Source organism: Bos mutus, chromosome 19, assembly GCF_027580195.1.
Source record: "Bos mutus isolate GX-2022 chromosome 19, NWIPB_WYAK_1.1, whole genome shotgun sequence".
Classification (NCBI taxonomy): domain Eukaryota; kingdom Metazoa; phylum Chordata; class Mammalia; order Artiodactyla; family Bovidae; genus Bos; species Bos mutus.
In genome coordinates this window covers 22,799,304-22,820,288 of record NC_091635.1, presented here as the reverse complement: position 1 = coordinate 22,820,288, position 20,985 = coordinate 22,799,304, and the positions used below count along the sequence as shown (strand labels likewise).

The following is a 20,985-nucleotide window of genomic DNA, read 5'->3' as shown; positions in this document are numbered from 1 at the left end:
AAAGGTTAATCACATTCTGGGGGCTGGCCGTTTCTGCCCAGGATGTTTATGAGTGTACAGAGGAAGACTTCCATCCTTGTGATAGAGCAAGTATAAAAGCACCAAGGCCCAAATTATTCTGCTTCTCCTTGGAGCTAAGAAAAGGTCTTTGCTATGCTTCCTGATTTATCAGGCCAATTTGGCATGACGTATGCTTTGTGAGGCTCTAGCTGCCCCAAACCAACAGAAATGCAGATTCATTTGGCATCATTCTCAGCTAAAGATTTGAAAAGTGTAAGGCTGTATCTCCTCTCCTGTCTTGGATGTTTGCCTCTGAGCTCATTGAGACCTTGACAGGTGCTGACAGCCCAAAGGAGAGACTCAGTTGTATAAAGTAAACAGGATAATCAAAAAATGTGGTTAATAGAGGATGACCTCCATCTAGCGGGCTCAGCTACTCTGGGGAAATGAAGCTGACTGCTGTGAACTTAGAGGAAAGACACCACACAAAATATCTGTCTCTGGCGCCACTCAGTGCCAGACTTAAGCGCCACCACGGCAGTAGAATGGAGGAGGCTCAGGGGGGGACCAGTGCCTTCTGTTCTTCTGCCAGAGGGTTCTGCCCCTGAAACTGTTCAACAATTTGAACCCCCTATGATTAGAAGTACAGAAATGTTTAGAAGGACAAAGTTAAAGAGTAGGGACTTAGTCAGTTAATATTTAATTTTAATAATACTTATTATGCTTGAATAGTCAGCAGTGCACAAAGTGAATATTTACACACAGTGTGAACACATGCTTTAAATACGCAGTAGAGGAGGCGGGGCGAATTCACAATTAACAAAGCTAAAAAAAAATCCTTTTTATAAATTACACAAAACATATAAAAATATTTCTCTGAATGCATAGATTAAGACTTTAAACTCACCTACCAGCAACTGTGCAGTCTAATTCCACTGCCATACTCAGAGTCAGCTGACCACAGAGGACTCTATAAGAAAGATGCAGTGCAGGGCCCATCGCTCACTGTGACTTCCTCAGCCTCCGTTCCTAAGCCCAGGAAATGCCCTGGAGCTACTCCTCTGTAGGCCACCGCCCAGCCAGGGACCTCCACTGCTTCTGAGAATCTCTAATTGATCTGGATGGCTGGAAGAGGACTAACCCCAGTGATTTGGACACATGAATTAATACTGAATTTATTTGTTCTAAGATAAAACTAGCCTTAATTGTATCAGTAAACTGTAAATTTTTTCAAAGGTATAGGGAAAAAAAGGTTAGTATTTCTAGCTTCTGCCTGGTTGAAACACAAAGGAAGTTTCTTCTTTAAAGTATTTCAGAGAAAGGGAGTAGTAAGTAACCTTTTACTCTGCTAGACAAACACTGCACGGAGTGAGTAACTCACCATCAGTAATTAGTGGTTTACGATTAAGTCACTGAACAGAGTGACTCCACGTCACAAAGTTGGCCTTGAAAACACCTCAACCTCAGCTCAGCATTCAGGCAGCAGCAGGAGGCCATTATCTTAGCACGACACTCTCCTCCACTGACATCTTCTGCACCTTCTCTTGCAATCGCAGTGTTCCAATAAAATTAACCCAGTTAGAAGTTCAGTTTCTTTGGAAACTATAGGCACGGTGGGGAGAAAGCTTCTTAAGACAGCAGGGATGCTCTTCAGCAGCTGGCTCCAAAGCCCTGCTCTCCTGTTTATCTAAGTGTGCTCTTTCTTATTTCTAAAGTTAAGCTATTTAGTTCAACAAGACAGTGGCTTTTCTTTTTAACATTAATGACAGTGAAGGGAAGGAAAAGAACCCTTAAATGCATTTTTTACAAAAATTTTTACGCCATGCTCAGGAGTTTAATCAGGTGTTTGTTTCCAGAACAAAGCTTGGTAGACTCACATTGACTTTGTTAAGTAGGTTAGTGGTGGTTGTGGGGGATCCCTAAGATTAAACAACTTGTTTACAAAAGCAACAGACTTCAGAGTTGTGTAAAAATCTTAATAATTTCAAAATAATCTTCATCTTTGATACAAAAATAAAGATGCTAACTCCTTTAGTTCAGTTTCCCACAATAACCTTTAAAATAGCAACAGATTCTGTCTGGAAAATTGCTTTTCATTTCTAGTGGAAAATGAAAGTGGAGAACATGGACCAGCAATGTTTGTGCTCGTCTCTTTCCGTGAAATTAAACAGAAACGCGAAGACAGAATTGCTTCAGTTTAAAAAAAGAAAAAAATAGCCGCTGCTCTTTTAGAAAGCGTCAGAGAGCCCTCTAGTGACCACGATGGGGAGTTAATGCAGAGATGACTACAAGCAATGGCTAGAGACGGAAGTCATGAGTGTTTACAATGGAAAAGGTGGGGCGGGGAGGCTCTTTTGGTTAACAGCGTATTTACATTAGGTAACTGTTTTCTTAAATGCTTTTAACCTGAGTAACATTTAGAAATATGCTATGTGAGACCTCACAGCCACAAGTCACACCAAAGTTCCTGTGTCCAGCACCTGTGCTTCCCCGTTGTCCTCTCTAGTCAGTTCACATTTCAGGAGTCGCGAGCACGCAACACCGCGGGAAGTGCGGCCCGGCCCTTCAGGAGCGCTGTCAACAGGCCGGAAGCAGGCTCTGCTCTCTCAGCCTCTGCCTAGACAACTCTCTCACATACACAGAAAACACGCCGAGTACAGAACCGTCGGCTTCTGCCTCTCCAGGCCACTTCTCAGCTGTTCACAGCTTCAAGCAATAGGTTTGTTGTGCACCAAGAGGCTTGGAAGAGTGGCACCGCTGCTTGGGGGTCAGGGGCTTCCTACCTTGGCAGAAGGATGTTAGTGTATACTACGAAGTGGCATCAGGGCCCTCCTGGGCATCCAAGGCGTTCAGATCAATGGCTTGTCCTTGGCCCGGAGATGACGCACACGGTCACAATACTCAGTAGTAACAGCTCCGCTGCGTCAGTAAGTCAGTTTCGAAGCTCTCCTATTGTAGCAAGGCCTTTCAGCCAGTGTGGAGGCAGCGTTTCTGAACAGAAAATTATTTTCACTTATCATTAAAACCAGTTCCAGCTCTTGAAAATCTTGGAGTCGAGCAACATCTTTGTCCTGAAACAAAAATAGGTTAAACAGATTAAGAGGAGCCACTTGTCTCTATGGTTCTGGCGTTCTGTGTTGAAACCAGTGAGAGAGTAAGAAAATCCCCAGGAGCAGGAACTGGGTTAAAACGCAGAAGCCCTCAACAGCAGCTGCTGCGCCCAGACGAGCACGCCATGAAGAGCAGTGCAGGGTGTCTTCCTCAGGGGCCCTGAGGAGCCAGAAGCCTGACGTTCAGGGAACCCAGAGACGTTGGGAGGATCACACACGTACCGATACAGACGTGCCCTGCAATTTAGCCTGGTTCTTATGTTACAAAGCACAAGGCACATCTGATAGTACACAAAGGTAATCCTTACGGATCACTACAGAGAAACAACCTAAAACAGGTACATGTGAATGGTAATTCAGAACATTCTCTCTGGTATCCCACAACTTTTAGAAATGCCAGAATCTCCATGGGCCCAGTAGAGGAAAGAAAGCTCAATGGAAGACCACCCTTTGCTCTTTTTCTATTCTTTTCTCATTTCTTTAACTATGACTCACATACCCAAGGTACATATCTTCCAAATGGAAAAATCAACCATGTAACAGACCTTTCTTACCTTTCTTACCAGAGTATTGGGTAACTTTCTGATCTTCTCCACTTGATCAGGATTAACACCCAGCTCACAGCAACTCACTCTGAGCAGCTCTTGGTAGGTGAGCTCCTGTCGGTCCAGTTCAATTTCAATGAAATCATTTTCTCTAAGAGATGGGTTCTGAATCCTCACCTTGAGTACCAGCTCTAGGGAAAAGGGGAAGAAGCGTTAATGAATCATTCTGGCATAGTTAGCCGATGCGATTTAAAATCTTTTCCAGAAGATGGTTACTGTTAATCATGCCCTGGGCTGAAGACCTAAGCCACCCAACAAGAAAACCAAGCACAATCAGTGCAGTTTGCTCAGGCTCGATTCTGGCTCTGCTGGTGCGGCTGCCTGCATTGTCCTCCTGTATCTAACACTGTGGTTCATAAAGTAAATAAACTTTTACTTTATGCAGCAGAAGGAAATAGTGGACCACCATCCCAACTGTACAGAAGGATAATTTACTTCTGCTACTGGAGCTAAGCAGGTAAAGGCTTGAGAATGGGTTTGGGTATCAAACTACACGTAAGCAGGGTATGGGGAAGAGAAGAGAAAAGGCGGCATGGGAAAGATATGGTACAAGAGTTACTCTACAAAGATATAACAATTGTGGATCTAAAGATATTTATGAGATGTGAAAATCCTTGCAATAAACACAGTACAAGAGCAAAAAGATAAGCTACTAATAAAAATGAAGTCTAACTATGATTTAAATGCCTTATTTTAGTAAGGGAAGAATCTTGGCTTTGGGAGTAAACAAAGACCATTATTCGTGGGTCTGGGATCTAAACAGTCTGCCCCTAAATTCTAAGCATGGCTGCAAAGAAGGCTCAGGCTAAGCACATGCGTGCTTTTGGTACTTCTGCTTTGCTCTTTATATGGCATCTCAGCACCTAGAGTAAGAGGTCCTCAAAAACAGAAAGAAGGCAGTTACTTATATGGAAAAAGAAAGGTAAGACTAGACTATACCTTATGGTGTCTGACTAGAACTGGAGGTATTAACATAAACTTAGAGTGTTTAATAAATTATAAATAGATATAGCAATATAGAAAAAAGTAAATATGTGTGTGTGTTTGCTTGCCTTTTAACTTCACTAATCCTCTCAGGCTAGCGTGAAGCTTGATATCCAGGAAGTATATGTTCATTTTCTACTTTTCATCTAAAATATCAATGGAGAGTTTGTTGCTTTTGTCATAAATTGTGGGAGCTGCTTTCAACTCTTTTTGTGACCTTTTGAACCTTGAATGACTGTGGTATGAATGGGTATATCCCTCATCTATCCTGTACTAGATGTGTGACTCTGGACAAATTACCTATCTCTTTGTGCCTAACTTTACCCATTTCTAAAATGTACTAATGGAAATTCTATGGTGGCTCAGTGGTTAGGACTTGTTGCTCTCACTGCCAAGGCCTAGGGCCAACCCTTGGAAGGGATGGAGCCAAAGCAAAAACAATACCCAGCTGTGGATGTGACTGGTGATAGAAGCAAGGTCCGATGCTGTAAAGAGCAATATTGCATAGGAACCTGGAATGTCAGGTCCATGAATCAAGGCAAACTGGAAGTGGTCAAACAAGAGATGGCAAGAGTGAATGTAGACATTCTAGGAATCAGCGAACTAAAATGGACTGGAATGGGTGAATTTAACTCAGATGACCATTATATCTACTATTGCGGGCAGGAATCCCTCAGAAGAAATGGAGTAGCCATCATGGTCAACAAAAGAGTACAAAATGCAGTACCTGGATGCAATCTCAAAAACAACAGAATGATCTCTGTTTGTTTCCAAGGCAAACCATTCAATATCACAGTAATCCAAGTCTATGCCCCAACCAGTAATGCTGAAGAAGCTGAAGTTGAACGGTTCTATGAAGACCTACAAGACCTTTTAGAACTAACACCCCAAAAAGATGTTCTTTTCATTATAGGGGACTGGAATGCAAAAGTAGGAAGTCAAGAAACACCTGGAGTAACAGGCAAATTTGGCCTTGGAATACAGAATGAAGCAGGGCAAAGGCTAATAGAGTTTTGCCAAGAAAATGCACTGGTCATAGCAAACACCCTCTTCCAACAACACAAGAGAAGACTCTATACATGGACATCACCAGATGGTCAACACCGAAATCAGATTGATTATATTCTTTGCAGCCAAAGATGGAGAAGCTCTATACAGTCAACAAAAACAAGACCAAGAGCTGACTGTGGCTCAGATCATGAACTCCTTATTGCCAAATTCAGACTTAAATTGAAAAAAGTAGGGAAAACCACTAGACCATTCAGGTATGACCTAAATCAAATCCCTTATGATTATACAGTGGAAGTGAGCAATAGATTTAAGGGCCTAGATCTGATAGATAGAGTGCCTGATGAACTATGGAATGAGGTTCATGACATTGTACAGGATACAGGGATCAAGACCATCCCCATGGAAAAGAAATGCAAAAAAGCAAAATGGCTGTCTGGGGAGGCCTTACAAATAGCTGTGAAAAGAAGAGAAGCAAAAAGCAAAGGAGAAAAGGAAAGATATAAGCATCTGAATGCAGAGTTCCAAAGAATAGCAAGAAGAGATAAGAAAGCCTTCCTCAGCGATCAATGCAAAGAAATAGAGGAAAACAACAGAATGGGAAAGACTAGAGATCTCTTCAAGAAAATTAGAGATACCAAGGGAAAATTTCATGCAAAGATTGGCTCGATAAAGGACAGAAATGGTATGGACCTAACAGAAGCAGAAGATATTAAGAAGAGGTGACAAAAATACACAGAAAAACTGTACAAAAAAGATCTTCACGACCCAGATAATCACGATGGTGTGATCACTCACTTAGAGCCAGACATCCTGGAATGTGAAGTCAAGTGGGCCTTAGAAAGCATCACTACAAACAAAGCTAGTGGAGGTGATGGAATTCCAGTGGAGCTATTCCAAATCCTGAAAGATGATGCTGTGAAAGTGCTGCACTCAATATGCCAGCAAATTTGGAAAACTCAGCAGTGGCCACAGGACTGGAAAAGGTCAGTTTTCATTCCAATCCCAAAGAAAGGCAATGCCAAAGAATGCTCAAACTACTGCACAATTGCAGTCATCTCACATGCTAGTAAAGTAATGCTCAAAATTCTCCAAGCCAGGCTTCGGCAATACGTGAACTGTGAACTTCCTGATGTTCAAGCTGGGTTTAGAAAAGGCAGAGGAACCAGAGATCAAATTGCCAACATCCGCTGGATCATCGAAAAAGCAAGAGAGTTCCAGAAAAACATCTATTTCTGCTTTATTGACTATGCCAAAGCCTTTGACTGTGTGGATCACAATAAACTGGAGAATTCTGAAAGAGATGGAATCCCAGACCACCTGACCTGCCTCTTGAGAAATCTGTATGCAGGTCAGGAAGCAACAGTTAGAACTGGACATGGAACAACAGACTGGTTCCAAATAGGGAAAGGAGCACGTCAAGGCTGTATATTATCACCCTGCTTATTTAACTTATATGCAGAGTATATCATGAGAAACGCTGGGCTGGAAGAAACACAAGCTGAAATCAAGATTGCCAGGAGAAATATCAATAACCTCAGATATGCAGATGACACCACCCTTATGGCAGAAAGTAAAGAGGAACTAAAAAGCCTCTTGATGAAAGTGAAAGTGGAGAGTGAAAAAGTTGGCTTAAAGCTCAACATTCAGAAAACTAAGGTCATGGCATCTGGTCCCATCACTCCATGGGATTAGATGGGGAAACAGTGGAAACAGTGTCAGACTTTATTTTTTGGGGCTCCAAAATCACTGCAGATGGTGACTGCAGCCATGAAATTAAAAGACGCTTACTCCTTGGAAGGAAAGTTATGACCAACCTAGATAGCATATTCAAAAGCAGAGATATTACTTTGCCAACAAAGGTCCATCTAGTCAAGGCTATGGTTTTTCCTGTGGTCATGTATGGATGTGAGAGTTGGACTGTGAAGAAGGCTGAGCGCTGAAGAATTGATGCTTTTGAACTGTGGTCTTGGAGAAGACTCTTGAGAGTCCCTTGGACTGCAAGGAGGTCCAACCAGTCCATTCTGAAGGAGATCAGCCCTGGGATTTCTTTGGAGGGAATGATGCTGAAGCTGAAACTCCAGTACTTTGGCCACCTCATGCGAAGAGTTGACTCATTGGAAAAGACTCTGATGCTGGGAGGGTTTGGGGGCAGGAGGAGAAGGGGACGACAGAGGATGAGATGGCTGGATGGCATCACTGACTCGATGGACGTGAGTCTCAGTGAACTCCGGGAGTTGGTGATAGACAGGGAGGCCTGGCATGCTGCGATTCATGGGGTCGCAAAGAGACAGACACGACTGAACGACTGAATTGAACTGAACTGAAGATCCCACAAGTCATGTGGCACAGCCAAAAAACGTAAATAAAAATAAAATGTACAAAATAATGCTCTTTTTACAAGTCTATTGTAACAATTAAATGAGAACTCAGAATGCTCTTAAGTTATGTTACTACGTCCATAAATGTTTAGTTTATAAATAAACCTTTCTGGTGAATCTTTCATTATTCAATTGTTCTTTATTGTTTGCTTGCTTTTTTCTTTCTTTTCTAATTGTCCTCTGAATGAGCTTAGAAGAAGTGATACACTAGTAGCAATGAGCACATCTAGTGTTCACATTCTGGTTTCTGAATACCATTCTGCACCAAGAAAATCCAGGGCTCCTTGCAGAAATGCCTGATTCCAAGGCTGGGGCAGGAAGTTGCACTAGGGAGCCTGAAACATCTTGCTGCACCACAAAGTAAGGAAATGAGCTAAGAATAACGAAGATGTCCAAGAGACACAAGAACTAGCTCCAAGGGGCTCCCTCTGGATCAGTCTGGCACAATTTGAACATCAAAATAAGGATACTAATGAATTATCATCCAATAAATAATAATCTATGCATTTTCTACTGCTGTAAATGGCGGAGAAGGGAAGGCCCTTCTTTATAGGAGAATACTGCCCATTAGAGCAGAGAAAAAATGAAAGCATACTCTAAAACAGGACTGGCCTGGACTCTTCAAAAATCTGAAGGCCAAAAGGATAGTTAAAGATTGAGGAAATGCTCCAGATTAAAGGAGACTATTCCAACACGACAGCCTAATACGAACACAGCAGGCAGGAGTGGAGGGAGTAAAAAAAAAAAAAAAAGACATTGCTAAATAGCTCATAAAATTTAAATATAAACTGTGGATTAAGGAATAGTATTACATCAAGCTTAAATTTTCTAAATTTGATCATTGTATTATGATTATGTAAGAGACTATCTTGGTTCTTGGGGCTTCCCAAGTGGCTCATTGGTAAAGAATCTGCCTGCCAATGAAGGAGACACAGGTTTGATCCCTGGGTCGAGAAGATTCCCTGGAGTAGGAAATGGCAACCCACTCCAGTACTCTTGCCTGGAAAATCCCAGGGACAGAGGAGTCTGGTGGGCTCAGTTCCTAGGGTCACAAAGTATCAGACTCAACTGAGCACACATCCTTTTTCTTAGGGGAAAAAAACATGTAATAGTTCTGGGTAAAGGGGCAAAAACTAATTTGTAAATCTCATTAAAGACAGTTCCTTTTACCAGTCTTGCAACTTTTCTGTAAGGTTGTAATTATACTCAAAATTGCAGCCGAAGATGGAGAAGCTCTACACAGTCAGCAAAACAAGAGACCTGGAGCAGACTGTGGCTCAGATCTTCAGCTCCTTATTGCAAAATTCAGACTTAAATTAAGTAGGGAAAACCACTAGGCCATTCAGGTATGCTGCTGCTGTTGCTGCTAAGTCGCTTCAGTCATGCCTGACTCCGTGCAACCCCATAGACGGCAGCCCACCAGGCTCTCCCATCCCCGGGATTCTCCAGGCAATGACACTGGAGTGGGTTGCCATTTCCTTCTCCAATGCATGAAAGTGAAAAGTGAAAGTGAACTCACTCAGTGTCTGACTCTTAGCGACCCCATGGACTGCAGCCTACCAGGCTCCTCCGTCCATGAGATTCTCCAGGCAAGAGTACTGGAGTGGGGTGCCATTGCCTTCTCCACATTCAGGCATGACCTAACTCAAATCTCTTATACACAGGGGAAGTGACAAACAGATTCAAGGGATTAGATCCGATAGAGTGCCTGAAGAACCATGGATGGAGGTTGGTAACATTGTACAGGAGGCAGTGACCAAAACCATCCCAAAGAAAAAGAAACACAAGAAGTCAAAGTGGCTATCTGAGGAGGCCTTACAGATAGCTGATTAAAAAATGGGAAGTGAAAAGCAAAGGAGAAAGGGAAAGATATACCCAACTGAATGCAGAGTTCCAAAGAATAACAAGGAGAGATAAGAAAGCCTTCTTAAGTGAATAATGCAAAGAAATAGAAGAAAACAACAGAACAGGAGTGATTAGAAATCCCCTTAAGAAAATCAGAGATACCAAGGGAACATTTCACACAAAGATGGGCACAATAAAGGACAGAAACAGTAGGGACCTAACAGAGGCAGAAGAGATTAAGAAGAGGTGGCAAAAATACACAGAAGAACTGTAGAAAAAAGGTCTTAATGACCTGGATAACCACAATGGTGTGGTCACTCACCTAGAGCCAGACATCCTGGAATGCGAAGTCAAGTGAGCCTTAGGAGCATTACTGTGAACAAAGCTAGGGAAGGTGATAGAATTCCAGTTGAGCTATTTCAAATCCTAAGAGATGATGCTGTGAAAGTGTTGCACTCAGTATGCCAGCATATTTGGAAAACTCAGCAGTGGCCACAGGACTGGAAAAGGCCAGTTTTTATTCCAATCTCAAAGAATGGCAATGCCAAAGAATGCTCAAACTACCGCACAATTGTGCTTATTTCACATGCTAGCAAGGTAATACTCAAAATCCTTCAAGCTAGGCTTCAATAGTACTTGAACCGAGAACTTTCAGATGTACAAGCTGGGTTTAGAAAAGGCAGAGGAACCAGAGATCAAATTGCTAACATCCACTGGATCACAGGAAAGGCAAGAGAATGCCAGAAAAACATCTACTTCTGCTTCATTGACTACACTAAAGCCTTTGACTGTGTGAATCACAATAAACTGTGGAAAATTCTTAAAGAGATGGGAATACGAGACCACCTTACTTGTCTCCTGAGAAACCCGTATGCAGGATGAAGCAACAGAACTGGTCATGGAACAATGGACTGGTTCCAAACTGGGAAAGGAATATGTCAAGGCTCTATATTGTCATCCTGCTTATTTAACTTATATGTAGAGTACATCATGCAAAATGCTGGGTGGATGACTCACAAGCTGGAATCAAGACCGCCAGGAGAAACATCAATAACCTCAGATATGCAGATGATACCACCCTAATAGCAGAAAGTGAAGAAGAACTAAAGGGGCTCTTGATGAAGGTGAAAGAAGAGAGTTAAAAAGCTGGCTTAAAACTCAATATTCAAAAAAAACCCTCAACATCCAGGACTTCCTTGGTGGTCCACTGGCTAGGACTCCACACTGCCGGTGCAGGGGGCCTGCATTTGATCCCTGGTCAGGAAACTTGATCCCACACGCCAAAACTAAAGACCCTGCATGCCACAACTAAGATCCAGCACAGCCAAGCACTTTTTTAAAAAAGGAAAAAAAAATAAAACTCAACATTCAAAAAACAAGGATCATGGCATCCAGTGCCATCACTTCATGGCAAATAGATGGGGAAGAAAGGAAACTGGCAAATTTTATTTTCTTGGGCTCCAAAATCACTGCAGACAGTGACTGCAGCCATGAAATCAAAAGATGCTTGCTCCTTGGAAGAAACGCTATGACCAATCTAGATAGTATATTAAAAAGCAGAGATGTCACTTTTCTAGTAGTCATGTGTGGATGTGAGAGTTGGACCCTAAAGAAGGCTGAGCACCGAAGAATTGATACTTTGGAATTGTGGTGCTGTAGAAAATTCTTGAGAGTCCCTTGGACAGCAACGAGATCAATCCAGTAAACCCTAAAGGAAATCAGTGCTGAATATTCACTGGAAAGACTGATGCTGAAGCTGAAGCTCCAATACTTTGGCCATCTGATGTGAAGAGCTGACTCACTGGAAAAGACCCTGATGCTGGCAAAGATTGAGGGCAGGTGAAGGGGGTGACAGAGGATGAGATGGTTGGATGGCATCACCAACTCAGTTGATATGAGTCTGAGCAAACTCCAAGAGCTGGTGAAGGACACGGAAGCCCTGCAGGCCTTAGATAAATCCTATCCCCACTCCTGAAAAAAATAGGAAGTAAAGAACTAGACCCCTAGACAACTTTGCCCTTTTCAGAGGCTACTTGCTGACGAGCGGTTACCTTGCATATTAAATGGAAATGCTCCAGTGAAGAAAAATGGCTGGAATGCTGGCGCTGGTCCTGCATATGTCCCATTTTGAGGCTCCAGAGACATTGGTGGCTTGGACGGGACAGTAGAGAACAGGGATCGAGTCTGACTCACTGGTGGCTGACAAACAGGCCCCGGTTTTGTGCTTTCTGGTGTTCTAAGTATGGCAGAGGGGGCAGACACATCCCCGTTCTGAACCAGTGCCAAAGAGGTGTGGTCCCGTGGAAAGGGCCCAAGCAGGGGAGGTTCCCCAGGGGGCAGCAACGGAGGCGAGCCATCTGCAGGGGGTGACGCAGGACGTGTGGAGGGGCCCCCATTCTGTAGCTGGGCTGAATTCTCTGATGCAGGTGTATAGATAAAAGGGAAGGCTGGGTTGGCCAAATAGTTGGGAACAAAGGGCAGTTCTGACTCCTTCTTCAGCTGGGGGTGGTCATCGCTGTCACCATCATCATCTTCCACTTAAAAAGATGAAAACACAGAACACTTACATAGTCCTTTAAAAATGAGCAAATAAAGGGACTTCCCTCATGGTCCAGTGGATAAGACTGTGCCTCCCAATGGCAAGGGGTGCAGGTTTGATCCCTGGTCAGGGAGCTAAGATCCCACATGCCTCTTAGCCAAGAAACCAAAACATAAAACAGAAACAATACTGCAACAAAGTCAATAAAGAGTTTAAAAGTGGGCCACATCAAAAAAAAAAAAAAAGAGATTTCACACAAAAGAAATTACGAAGAGTCTCCTGTGAAAGCTAGTGTCCTTTGGTATACGGCAAATATTTTGGTCAGTGTTTACTGCAGGGTTTTTGTTACCATTTCTATCTCCTTAAAGTTTACAGATAAAAAACCCAAAACTTTATAATGTCTGCCTTTCCAGAAACAGCACGGAATAATTATCTTGGCACAGTAAGGCTATCTTGTTTCTAGAAACAGACTGGCTGTTTAGCATCAAGAATATATACAGGGGATATACATATATATTTAGATACATACATACATATATATATAATTATGACTGATTCACGTTGTTGTTGGCACAAACCAACTCAACATCTTAAAGCTATTATCCTCCAATTAAAAAAAAACTTTTTTTTAAAGAATGTATACAATGATACCATAAGTCTCAGTTTGACAAAATCAAGTTACCTCAGAAAGACTCACCTCCCATAATCTTCCTAATTTCTCTTCTTGATGTTAATTGGACGGGCATTTCTCCCTTTGTGGTAAGAATCTCTTTGTCAGCTCCTGATTTTAGTAAGTAAGAGACCACCTGACCGTGATTGCGCTTACACGCCCAATGTAAACAGGTCCTATGCCCCAAAAAAGAAAAAACAGAGAATGAAAAGGTGGAGAGGTGATCTGGGATTTCAAGTTCTACTCATCAGTAAATAAATATATGCAAGCCTGTTAGAGTTCAGCTAGAACTAGAAAATCAGACTGGTAATTTTAACTTTTCTTTTCAGGAAGCACATGATGGAAATATTTAATATGCTTAAAATTTATTTTTAAATTTCATTTCTGATCCTTGGAAAGAGCTAATTTATCCTAGGAGCTTTATTACAACGGCTTCCAGAAGGCTGGCTGCCTGGCTGGCTAGATAGCTCTAAAGATACTACTCAGTGTTCCTCATTATATTGTCCCAGTCTCTGTAAAATATACTCTTACATGGCCATATTCCTTTTAACAGCGTACCAAAACTCGCTTCATGTGCATCAAATGTCACTTGAAGATGAAATATTATCAGGCTACTAACCATCTCTCATCTGCAGCTTGCTCTGCCACTAAAATTATTACTAAAGCATATTCCTGTCTGAATCTCAGTTACTCTTTTGCTTTTTACTTTTCTTTCCTTCACACATACACAAAAGGATTTCCATTTTTAAAAGTTCACTTCTCTAGTTCTCTCCAGAAGGCTACAAACATATTTTCATTTGCTTAAATACAAGGCACTACACACATACTTTTAGTTCCTAGAGCATCTGAAAAATATACATCAACGGCCAAAATTTTTGAGAACTCTTCTGAAGTATTAAGATTCATTTAAGGAACTAATTGTTTACTATTGTATACTTAGGAAGGAATCATGCACCATCTAAAAGAGCTATTATTTTAACACTGCACAGAAACAGGATCAGCATGCTGGCCAAAATTTCATCTTAACAGAGCTACTAAATTCATCCCCATAGAAGGAAAACACTTTTTCTCCCTCTGTTTTGAAATGTCCTCATTCACCAACTCTCTAATTGAACTGAGATAAGTATCTTCAGAGCTTTTAGATGAATATAAATATGGCAAAGAATAGAACATATGTTCAATAGTAGAGATTAGGTCACCCACTTGAGAAGTATAACTGTCTAGAAAGTACATTTGGTTCCAGGAAAAAGCCAATTTGCCCTGGGTACCTCAAGATTTATGACTTACAGAAAGCCAGCTTGTCTGATGTTTCAGAGTGACATTTGAAACTATTATTCATTAGAATCAGATTATCAAAAAAAAGAACCAGATTATCCAGGTGCCTTTAAAATGTACTTCATCATAAAAAGAATTCCAATTTGGGGAAAATAAAAGAGTCTTGATATGGACTTCTAAAATATAAGCTCCATGAAGATAAGGAAGTATCTGCTTGAATTTACAGGTACTTAATTGATATTTGCTGAATAAGTGAACCAAACAAGGTGGACACTGCTTAGAGTAGAAGGATCCTGTATATTCTTGATTCTGGGAGTGTGTTTGTGTATGGCCGTCTTGAACACTTGAAAAATGAGTAATTATAATAAGCATTCAAAAATGAATAGAACACGATGAGAAAAATGTGTTCCTTTTTGGAAATAAGGTGTTCACTTGTAAGTAGTAAATCACTTGTTCACAACAGACCTGAGAGTGAAGGAAGCAGTATCGGATCTGAGACATTTTTGGACAAACCAACTGCTGAAGTATCACCACGTAAAGTGGGGCTGAGTCAACACAGCGCATCCCTCATAGCCCTGTACCCTGAGTGATCATTTACAGTCCAGACGTGGGGGGCTCCAGGCAGCCATAATTCACAGGCACTATAGCCAGGCAGTATTTTCAACTGCTTCATGAGCCATTCTACTTGTTTCTTAAAGCCAAGGGGTATGCATGATACCTGAATTACAACTGATGTGGGAGCTCGATCTCTGAACTTCAACTCTTTAAGCTTTAAATCTGAAGTCAGAATATCCTATCAATGCTGGGAAGTATTGATATTTCAGACCAGAAATCGGAAATACGGACATCCTATCAGTGCTGGTAAGCATTTCAGACCAGAGGCATAAATTTCAATTGTGCAGAAATTGTGGTTACTGGGCAACTAAAAATTAAAAGCAGTAACCATTCTGCTTTTCTGTGCTACTGACTATGTTTTCTGAGGGTAACCTTTATATCCGATTACCTGGCACACTGCTTAATTAGAAAAAAGAAAAAAAGTTTAAAAAAAAAAAAACAAAACCAGAACTTCTCTGGTGGTGCAGTGAATAAGAATCCTCCTGTCAATGTGGAGTGCTAGGGTTTGGTCCCTGGTCTGGGAGGATTCCACATGCCTTGGAGCAACTAAGTCTGTGACACAACTACTGAGCCCATGCTCTAGAGCCTAAAAGCCACAACTAGTGAAACCCATGCACCCTTAAGCCTGTGCTCTGCAACAAGAGAAGCCACTGCAATGAGAAGCCCTCACATCCCAATGAAAAATAAAGCAACAAAAACCCAGCACAGCCAAAAAAAAAAAAAAAGTTAACACAGATATAGTACTTTACATACTGGACATTGTTCTAAAAGCTTTACATGTATTAATTCATTTAGTCCTCTAAACAACCCAAGTTAAGTACTATCATCAACACTCTCCGGTGATCTAGTGGTTGGGAATCTACCTGCCAATGCAGGGAACATGGTTCGATCCCTGGTCCGGGAAGATTTCACATTTTACAGGGCATCTACGCCTGTGCGTGGCAACCTCTGAGTGTGTGCTCTGGAGCCCGAAAGCTGCAACCACTGAGCTTGAGAGCCATGAATACTGAAGCCAGCATGCTCTAGAGCCCCTGCTCTGAAACAAGAGCAGCCACGGCAATGGGAAGGCCTTGCATGGCAACAGAGAGGAGCCCCTGCTTGCTGCAACTAGAGAAAGCTCATGTGCAGCAATGAAGACCCAACAAAGCCAAAAATAACTCAAAAACAAACAGGCAAAAAGAAAATTATTCTACTTTACAGACGAGGAAACTGAGGCAGTCAGCAAATAAGTAAGACAAACAGTATGGTATACAGCAATTGCGTTATAAGGACAATAAAGTAAGGAAAGGGATTAGGGAATGCCAGAGATAGTGGAGGGGCATGGTACAACTTTAAATTAAGGACCAATTAAGGAAAGACTCATTCAGTTCAGTTCAATTCAATCGCTCAGTCATGTCCGACTCTTTGCGACCCCATGAATCGCAGCACGCCAGGCCTCCCTGTCCATCACCAACTTCCGGAGTTCACTCAGACTCACGTCCATCGAGTCAGTGATGTCATCCAGCCATCTCATCCTCTGTCATCCCCTTCTCCTCCTGCCCCCAATCCCTCCCAGTATCAGAGTCTTTTCCAGTGAGTCAACTCTTCGCATGAGGTGGCCAAAGTACTGGAGTTTCAGCTTTAGCATCATTCCTTTCAAAGAAATCCCAGGACTAATGTCCTTCAGAATGGACTGGTTGGATCTCCCTGCAGTCCAAGGGACTCTCAAAAGTCTTCTCCAACACCACAGTTCAAAAGCATCAATTCTTCGGCGCTCAGCTTTCCTCACAGTCCAACTCTCACACCCATACATGACCACTGGAAAAACCATAGCCTTGACTAGACAGACCTTTGTTGGCAAAGTAATGTCTCTGCTTTTCAATATGCTATCTAGGTTGGTCATAACTTTTCTTCCAAGACTCATTCAGGGGACATCTAAGCTAAGACCTGAAGGAGGTGAGGGAGAAAAAGCATTTAAATGAAGAGAAGAGAAAACACAAGGGCCCTGAATGAACATTGTGCCTGGTGTTTTGTTTTATTTATTTTTGGCTGCACTGGGTCTTGGTTGCTTCAAGGGCTTTCTCTAGTTGCAGCGAGCAGGGGCCACTCTCGAGTTGTGGTATGTTGGGCTTCTCATTTTGGTGGTTTTTCTTGTTGCAGAGCACTCGCTCTAGAATGCTCTGGCTTTGGTGGTTGGGGTATGCGGGCTCAGTAGTTGTGGCTCATGGGCTCTAGAGTTTGGGCTCAGTAGCTGTGGTGCACAGGCTTAGCTGCCCCACAGCATGTGGGATCCTCCCAGACCAGGGACTGTCCCCCGCACAGGCAGGCAGATTCTCAACCACTGCACCACCAGAGCAGTCCTGTGCCTGGTGTTTTCAGGAAAAGCAAGAAAGCCAGGGGAGAGAATGAAGGGAGCAAAGGGGTAAATCGAGAGATGAGGCTTAGAAATAAAGAGTGAGGGCTGAGGCACAAGGATTTGAACTGTAGGACCCTGTGGGCTTTTCCTCTGTTTGAGATAGGAGCCATTAAAGGGGTTTAAGCAGAATTAAATGATCTATGTTTTAAGTCTGGATTCCTCTGGCTGCTGTGCTGAGAAAAGACATAGGATAGGACTGATGAGGAGGCTACTGCGTTAATCCAGGTGACAGATGGTGGCTTTGCACAAGAGGTGTAGTGGCAGAGCTAATGAGAAGTGGTCAGATTCTAACTACATCACTGCTAGTGAAGCTGGCAGAATTAGCAGCTTGACTGGATGTGGGTTGTGAGAGAAAGACAGAAGGCAAGGAGTGCACCAAAGATTCTGGCCAGCCAGTGCAGCTCAGATGAGGACTCAAGCAGGCTGGGGACAGTTAGGGATATGAGGGAGACCAGGAACTCAACCCTGGACATGTAGAAGTCCTATTAGGTATCTTCCCCCTATTAAATCTATGAGAGCCTCTTCATAGTTCAACAATCTTGCATTTTTCTGAGCATCTATTACGTGGTTAAGAAAGTATGGTTTCTAAGACTCCACATGACCACTGCAGAGGACACGAGTTCAATCCCTGGTCAAAAATTAAGATCCCACATGCCCCGAGGTGTGGCCAGAAAAAAAGAAAATTGTGTGGGGTGGGAAGGAGGGTCCAGAGGGAGGGGACATATGTATATCTATGGCTGATTCATGCTGATGTATGGCAGAAACCAACACAATATTGTAAAGCAATTCTTCTTCAATTAAAAAGAAAGAAAGAAAAAAAAAAAGAAAGAAAGAAAGAAAGAAAAACGCATGGTTTGGAGGCAGATGCTGGGTTTCATTCCCAGCTCCATTAGTTACTGTAAATTCTTGGGGAAACTACTTATTCAGTTTTCTTATCTGTAAAACAAGAGGATAACAATAGCTCTGTCCCTGAGCCGCTGTGAATGAGATGATACACATAAATAAAACATTTGGAACCTTGTTCATACTACAGAGCAAGCTCAGTAAATGTTACCTATTTATATTATGTTGCATTTCCCTAAATGCTCACAACTCTTCTGAAATAACTAGAAAATGAAGTGACTCTGGCAAGGTCATATTGCTAAGCAGGAATGGAGAACCAGCACTAAGTCCAGACTTGTTCTTCTACACAACACTGCCTCCCAAGGGCAAAACAATGATTCACAGCTAGTGAACCACACAGCAATGCTAGAAATCACATACATAGAAAAGCACACACAGAAACCACACACAGAAAGCAAGCTAGTTTGTAAACACTTAAACAAAATAAAACAAAAAAAGCAGTTTCTACTGTTTCCTGGCTTTCTGAACATTTACCCAGGCTGTTTTCTTTGGGGTAAGTTGGTGATGAATTTGTGAGGAAGTAAGGAAACTGTGATTCTGGTCCTGGCTATTAATAGTTGTGGGACCCTATCTCCAATGTCCCCTTTAGTTTTAAACTGTATGATTCCATTTTAAAAAATAAAACATTTGCAAACTCACTTTAATTCTCAGCTAGCAAATAGCCTGGTTAAGCATTACTTGGATCAAATAAAAAAATTTAAATGTGAAGAGAGCGGAATACCACCACATTCAGTAACTCAATACAAAAAAATTGACCACCAGCACTTCTTAAAATGTGACTCCTGATTTAGTTGGGAAGGACTCAATCACTGGCAGGCATCTGAAGTCTTGGATAAAGTCTCATATTTGAAACTGTTTTAAGAAAACAAAGCAAAACATTATATAGGATTAATGAATGAGCCTTCCTGCCACAGGCAGCTGTAGGTAGCAGCAAATCACTGCTGCAGTAAGACAACAGAGAAGCAGAATAGGAATGCAAGTGATTTATCTTCCCTAGTCTTGGGAAAAGAAATCGTGCTAGTTTGTAAGATCCACGTTTGCTCAACTGTTCATGCTTTTGCTCTGCACAGATGTGTTCTTCAGAGTACTTCCAAACTCGAACTGGGGTGAGCTCCAAATGACGGTGAGAGTAATCAGCACCTTTCGAGACACGTTATGGGGGTGGGGGTGGGGTCGGCTGGGCACGGGGCGCCAGGGTTCGGGTGGGCGCTGCCGGCGCAGGACCACGTGGGCCGGGGTTTGGGCACGACACGCCGCACACTGTCCGAGGCAGGGGGGCCAGTGCTAGCCTCCAGAGCGCACAACCTCGTTGGCTCTGGGTGCCGGGCCACGCCTTGGCGGGCTTCCGGGGCTGCTCTAGGCCGAGGTCGCGTCCCGGGCCGGATGCTCTGACCCTAGGCCTCCCCCGCTCCCCACTTACCAGCCGTTGACCTCATTTTGGGAATTCACATCCACCCCGCTCTCCACCAGTTTCTGCACCTCCCGAATGTCCCCCAAGGCCGCGGCCTCCCGCAGCCTCTCCTGCTGCTCCTTCTGCTCGAGGAGAGCGCTCATCTTTCTCTGGCCCCAGGCCCCCGCCAGGGCACGCCCGCCCAGCCCTGGCCGGTCAGCGCCGCCGCCGCCGCGGACCACTCCCGGCCATGGAGAGACCGCGCGGGGCACAGCTGCCCCGCTCGCGCTGCAGCCCGTGCCGAGCCAGGGGCCTCTGTTCCCCTTTCGCGGCACGCCCGCCGCTCCCCTGCTGCTCCCGGCCCGCGGGCCTAAGCCTCCTCCCGGCCGCGCCTCCCACAGGCCGGCTCCGGGGGAACCTATTCAGAGTGACAACCCTGACCCAGATATTTTCCGTTCCTACCCTCCGCGCGCGCGAGGGCTGGCTGTTTATGTAACTGCTGCACAGTATTATCTACCGTGATTCACCAACTATTTTTAGACCTCCCCACCCCGCAGCTTCCAGAGAGGAGGACAGACACGAGGGAAGGGAAGAATGCGTATTTGAGAGCCAGGAAAGCCTAATCCTCTGGAGCAGGCTGTTGACCACGCATCAAAAATAATTGGTTTAAGAAAACAGACAAAAATAATAGTAATAATTGGTTTTGTTTTGTCCCCAGTTTGGCTCTTTTTCCTTATCTGAATCAACTCTTGCCTAGCAGGGTGGGGAAATGGGCTGAAAACGATCCCACTATTATATGCCCATTATTGCAGAAATAGAATACACCGTTCTTTCTTTTGACACTGCTTGGGACCATTCAGTTCGATTATTTACTTCAACTGTTGTCTTACATTTTAGAGATTTCTTCTAATTCGGCTTTCAGGAAAAATGTTTATATTGTACTCAGAGTCTATAAACTGTGATTCATTACTGCTTTTAAATCATAATTAATTACTCTTCGTGAAGGCCATGTAAGGAAAAAAAGAAAAGAACACCAAAGAGGCTTTCAAGTTATCCCAGTCTTTAATATCAGGAGCTAGGGAGAGAAATGGTCCAAGTATAAACAGCATTCTTCCTGACTCTCTGCCTAAATCTAATGAGGCTCAGAGCCTGGGCTGGCACTGCTTTACTACACAGCAGGAGAAAAAGAAGAGTATTGTTTTGCTGAGCCCAGGTTCCTGGGCTAGATCTTCCAATGTGGCACAGGATGGAAGCTTGCAGATGGG

At 43.1% G+C, this 20,985-nt stretch overlaps 1 protein-coding gene across 1 annotated transcript; it reads right to left on the bottom strand.

Moving 5' to 3' along the window:
- Positions 1-688: 688 nt before the first annotated feature.
- Positions 689-20,132, bottom strand: ANKRD40 (ankyrin repeat domain 40). The gene is made up of 5 exons (XM_005890278.3): positions 19,751-20,132; positions 13,170-13,318; positions 11,985-12,470; positions 3,665-3,846; positions 689-3,071 (listed from the first exon to the last, which is right to left on the bottom strand). Exons 1-5 carry the CDS (start codon positions 19,882-19,884, stop codon positions 2,925-2,927), a joined length of 1,098 nt encoding a protein of 365 aa, XP_005890340.2. The 5' UTR covers positions 19,885-20,132; the 3' UTR covers positions 689-2,924.
- Between the last annotated feature and the right edge of the window lie 853 nt (positions 20,133-20,985).

Coding starts and splice junctions, on each gene's coding strand:
- ANKRD40 (XM_005890278.3), bottom strand. CDS start 19,884: ATGAGCGCTCTCCTCGAGCAGAAGGAGCAGCAGGAGAGGCTGCGGGAG. Junction 13,319..19,750: donor CAAAATGAGGTCAACGGCTG/GTAAGTGGGGAG, acceptor TTTGGGGCATAG/GACCTGTTTACATTGGGCGT. Junction 3,847..11,984: donor ATTTCCATTTAATATGCAAG/GTAACCGCTCGT, acceptor CCTTTTCCCTAG/AGCTGGTACTCAAGGTGAGG.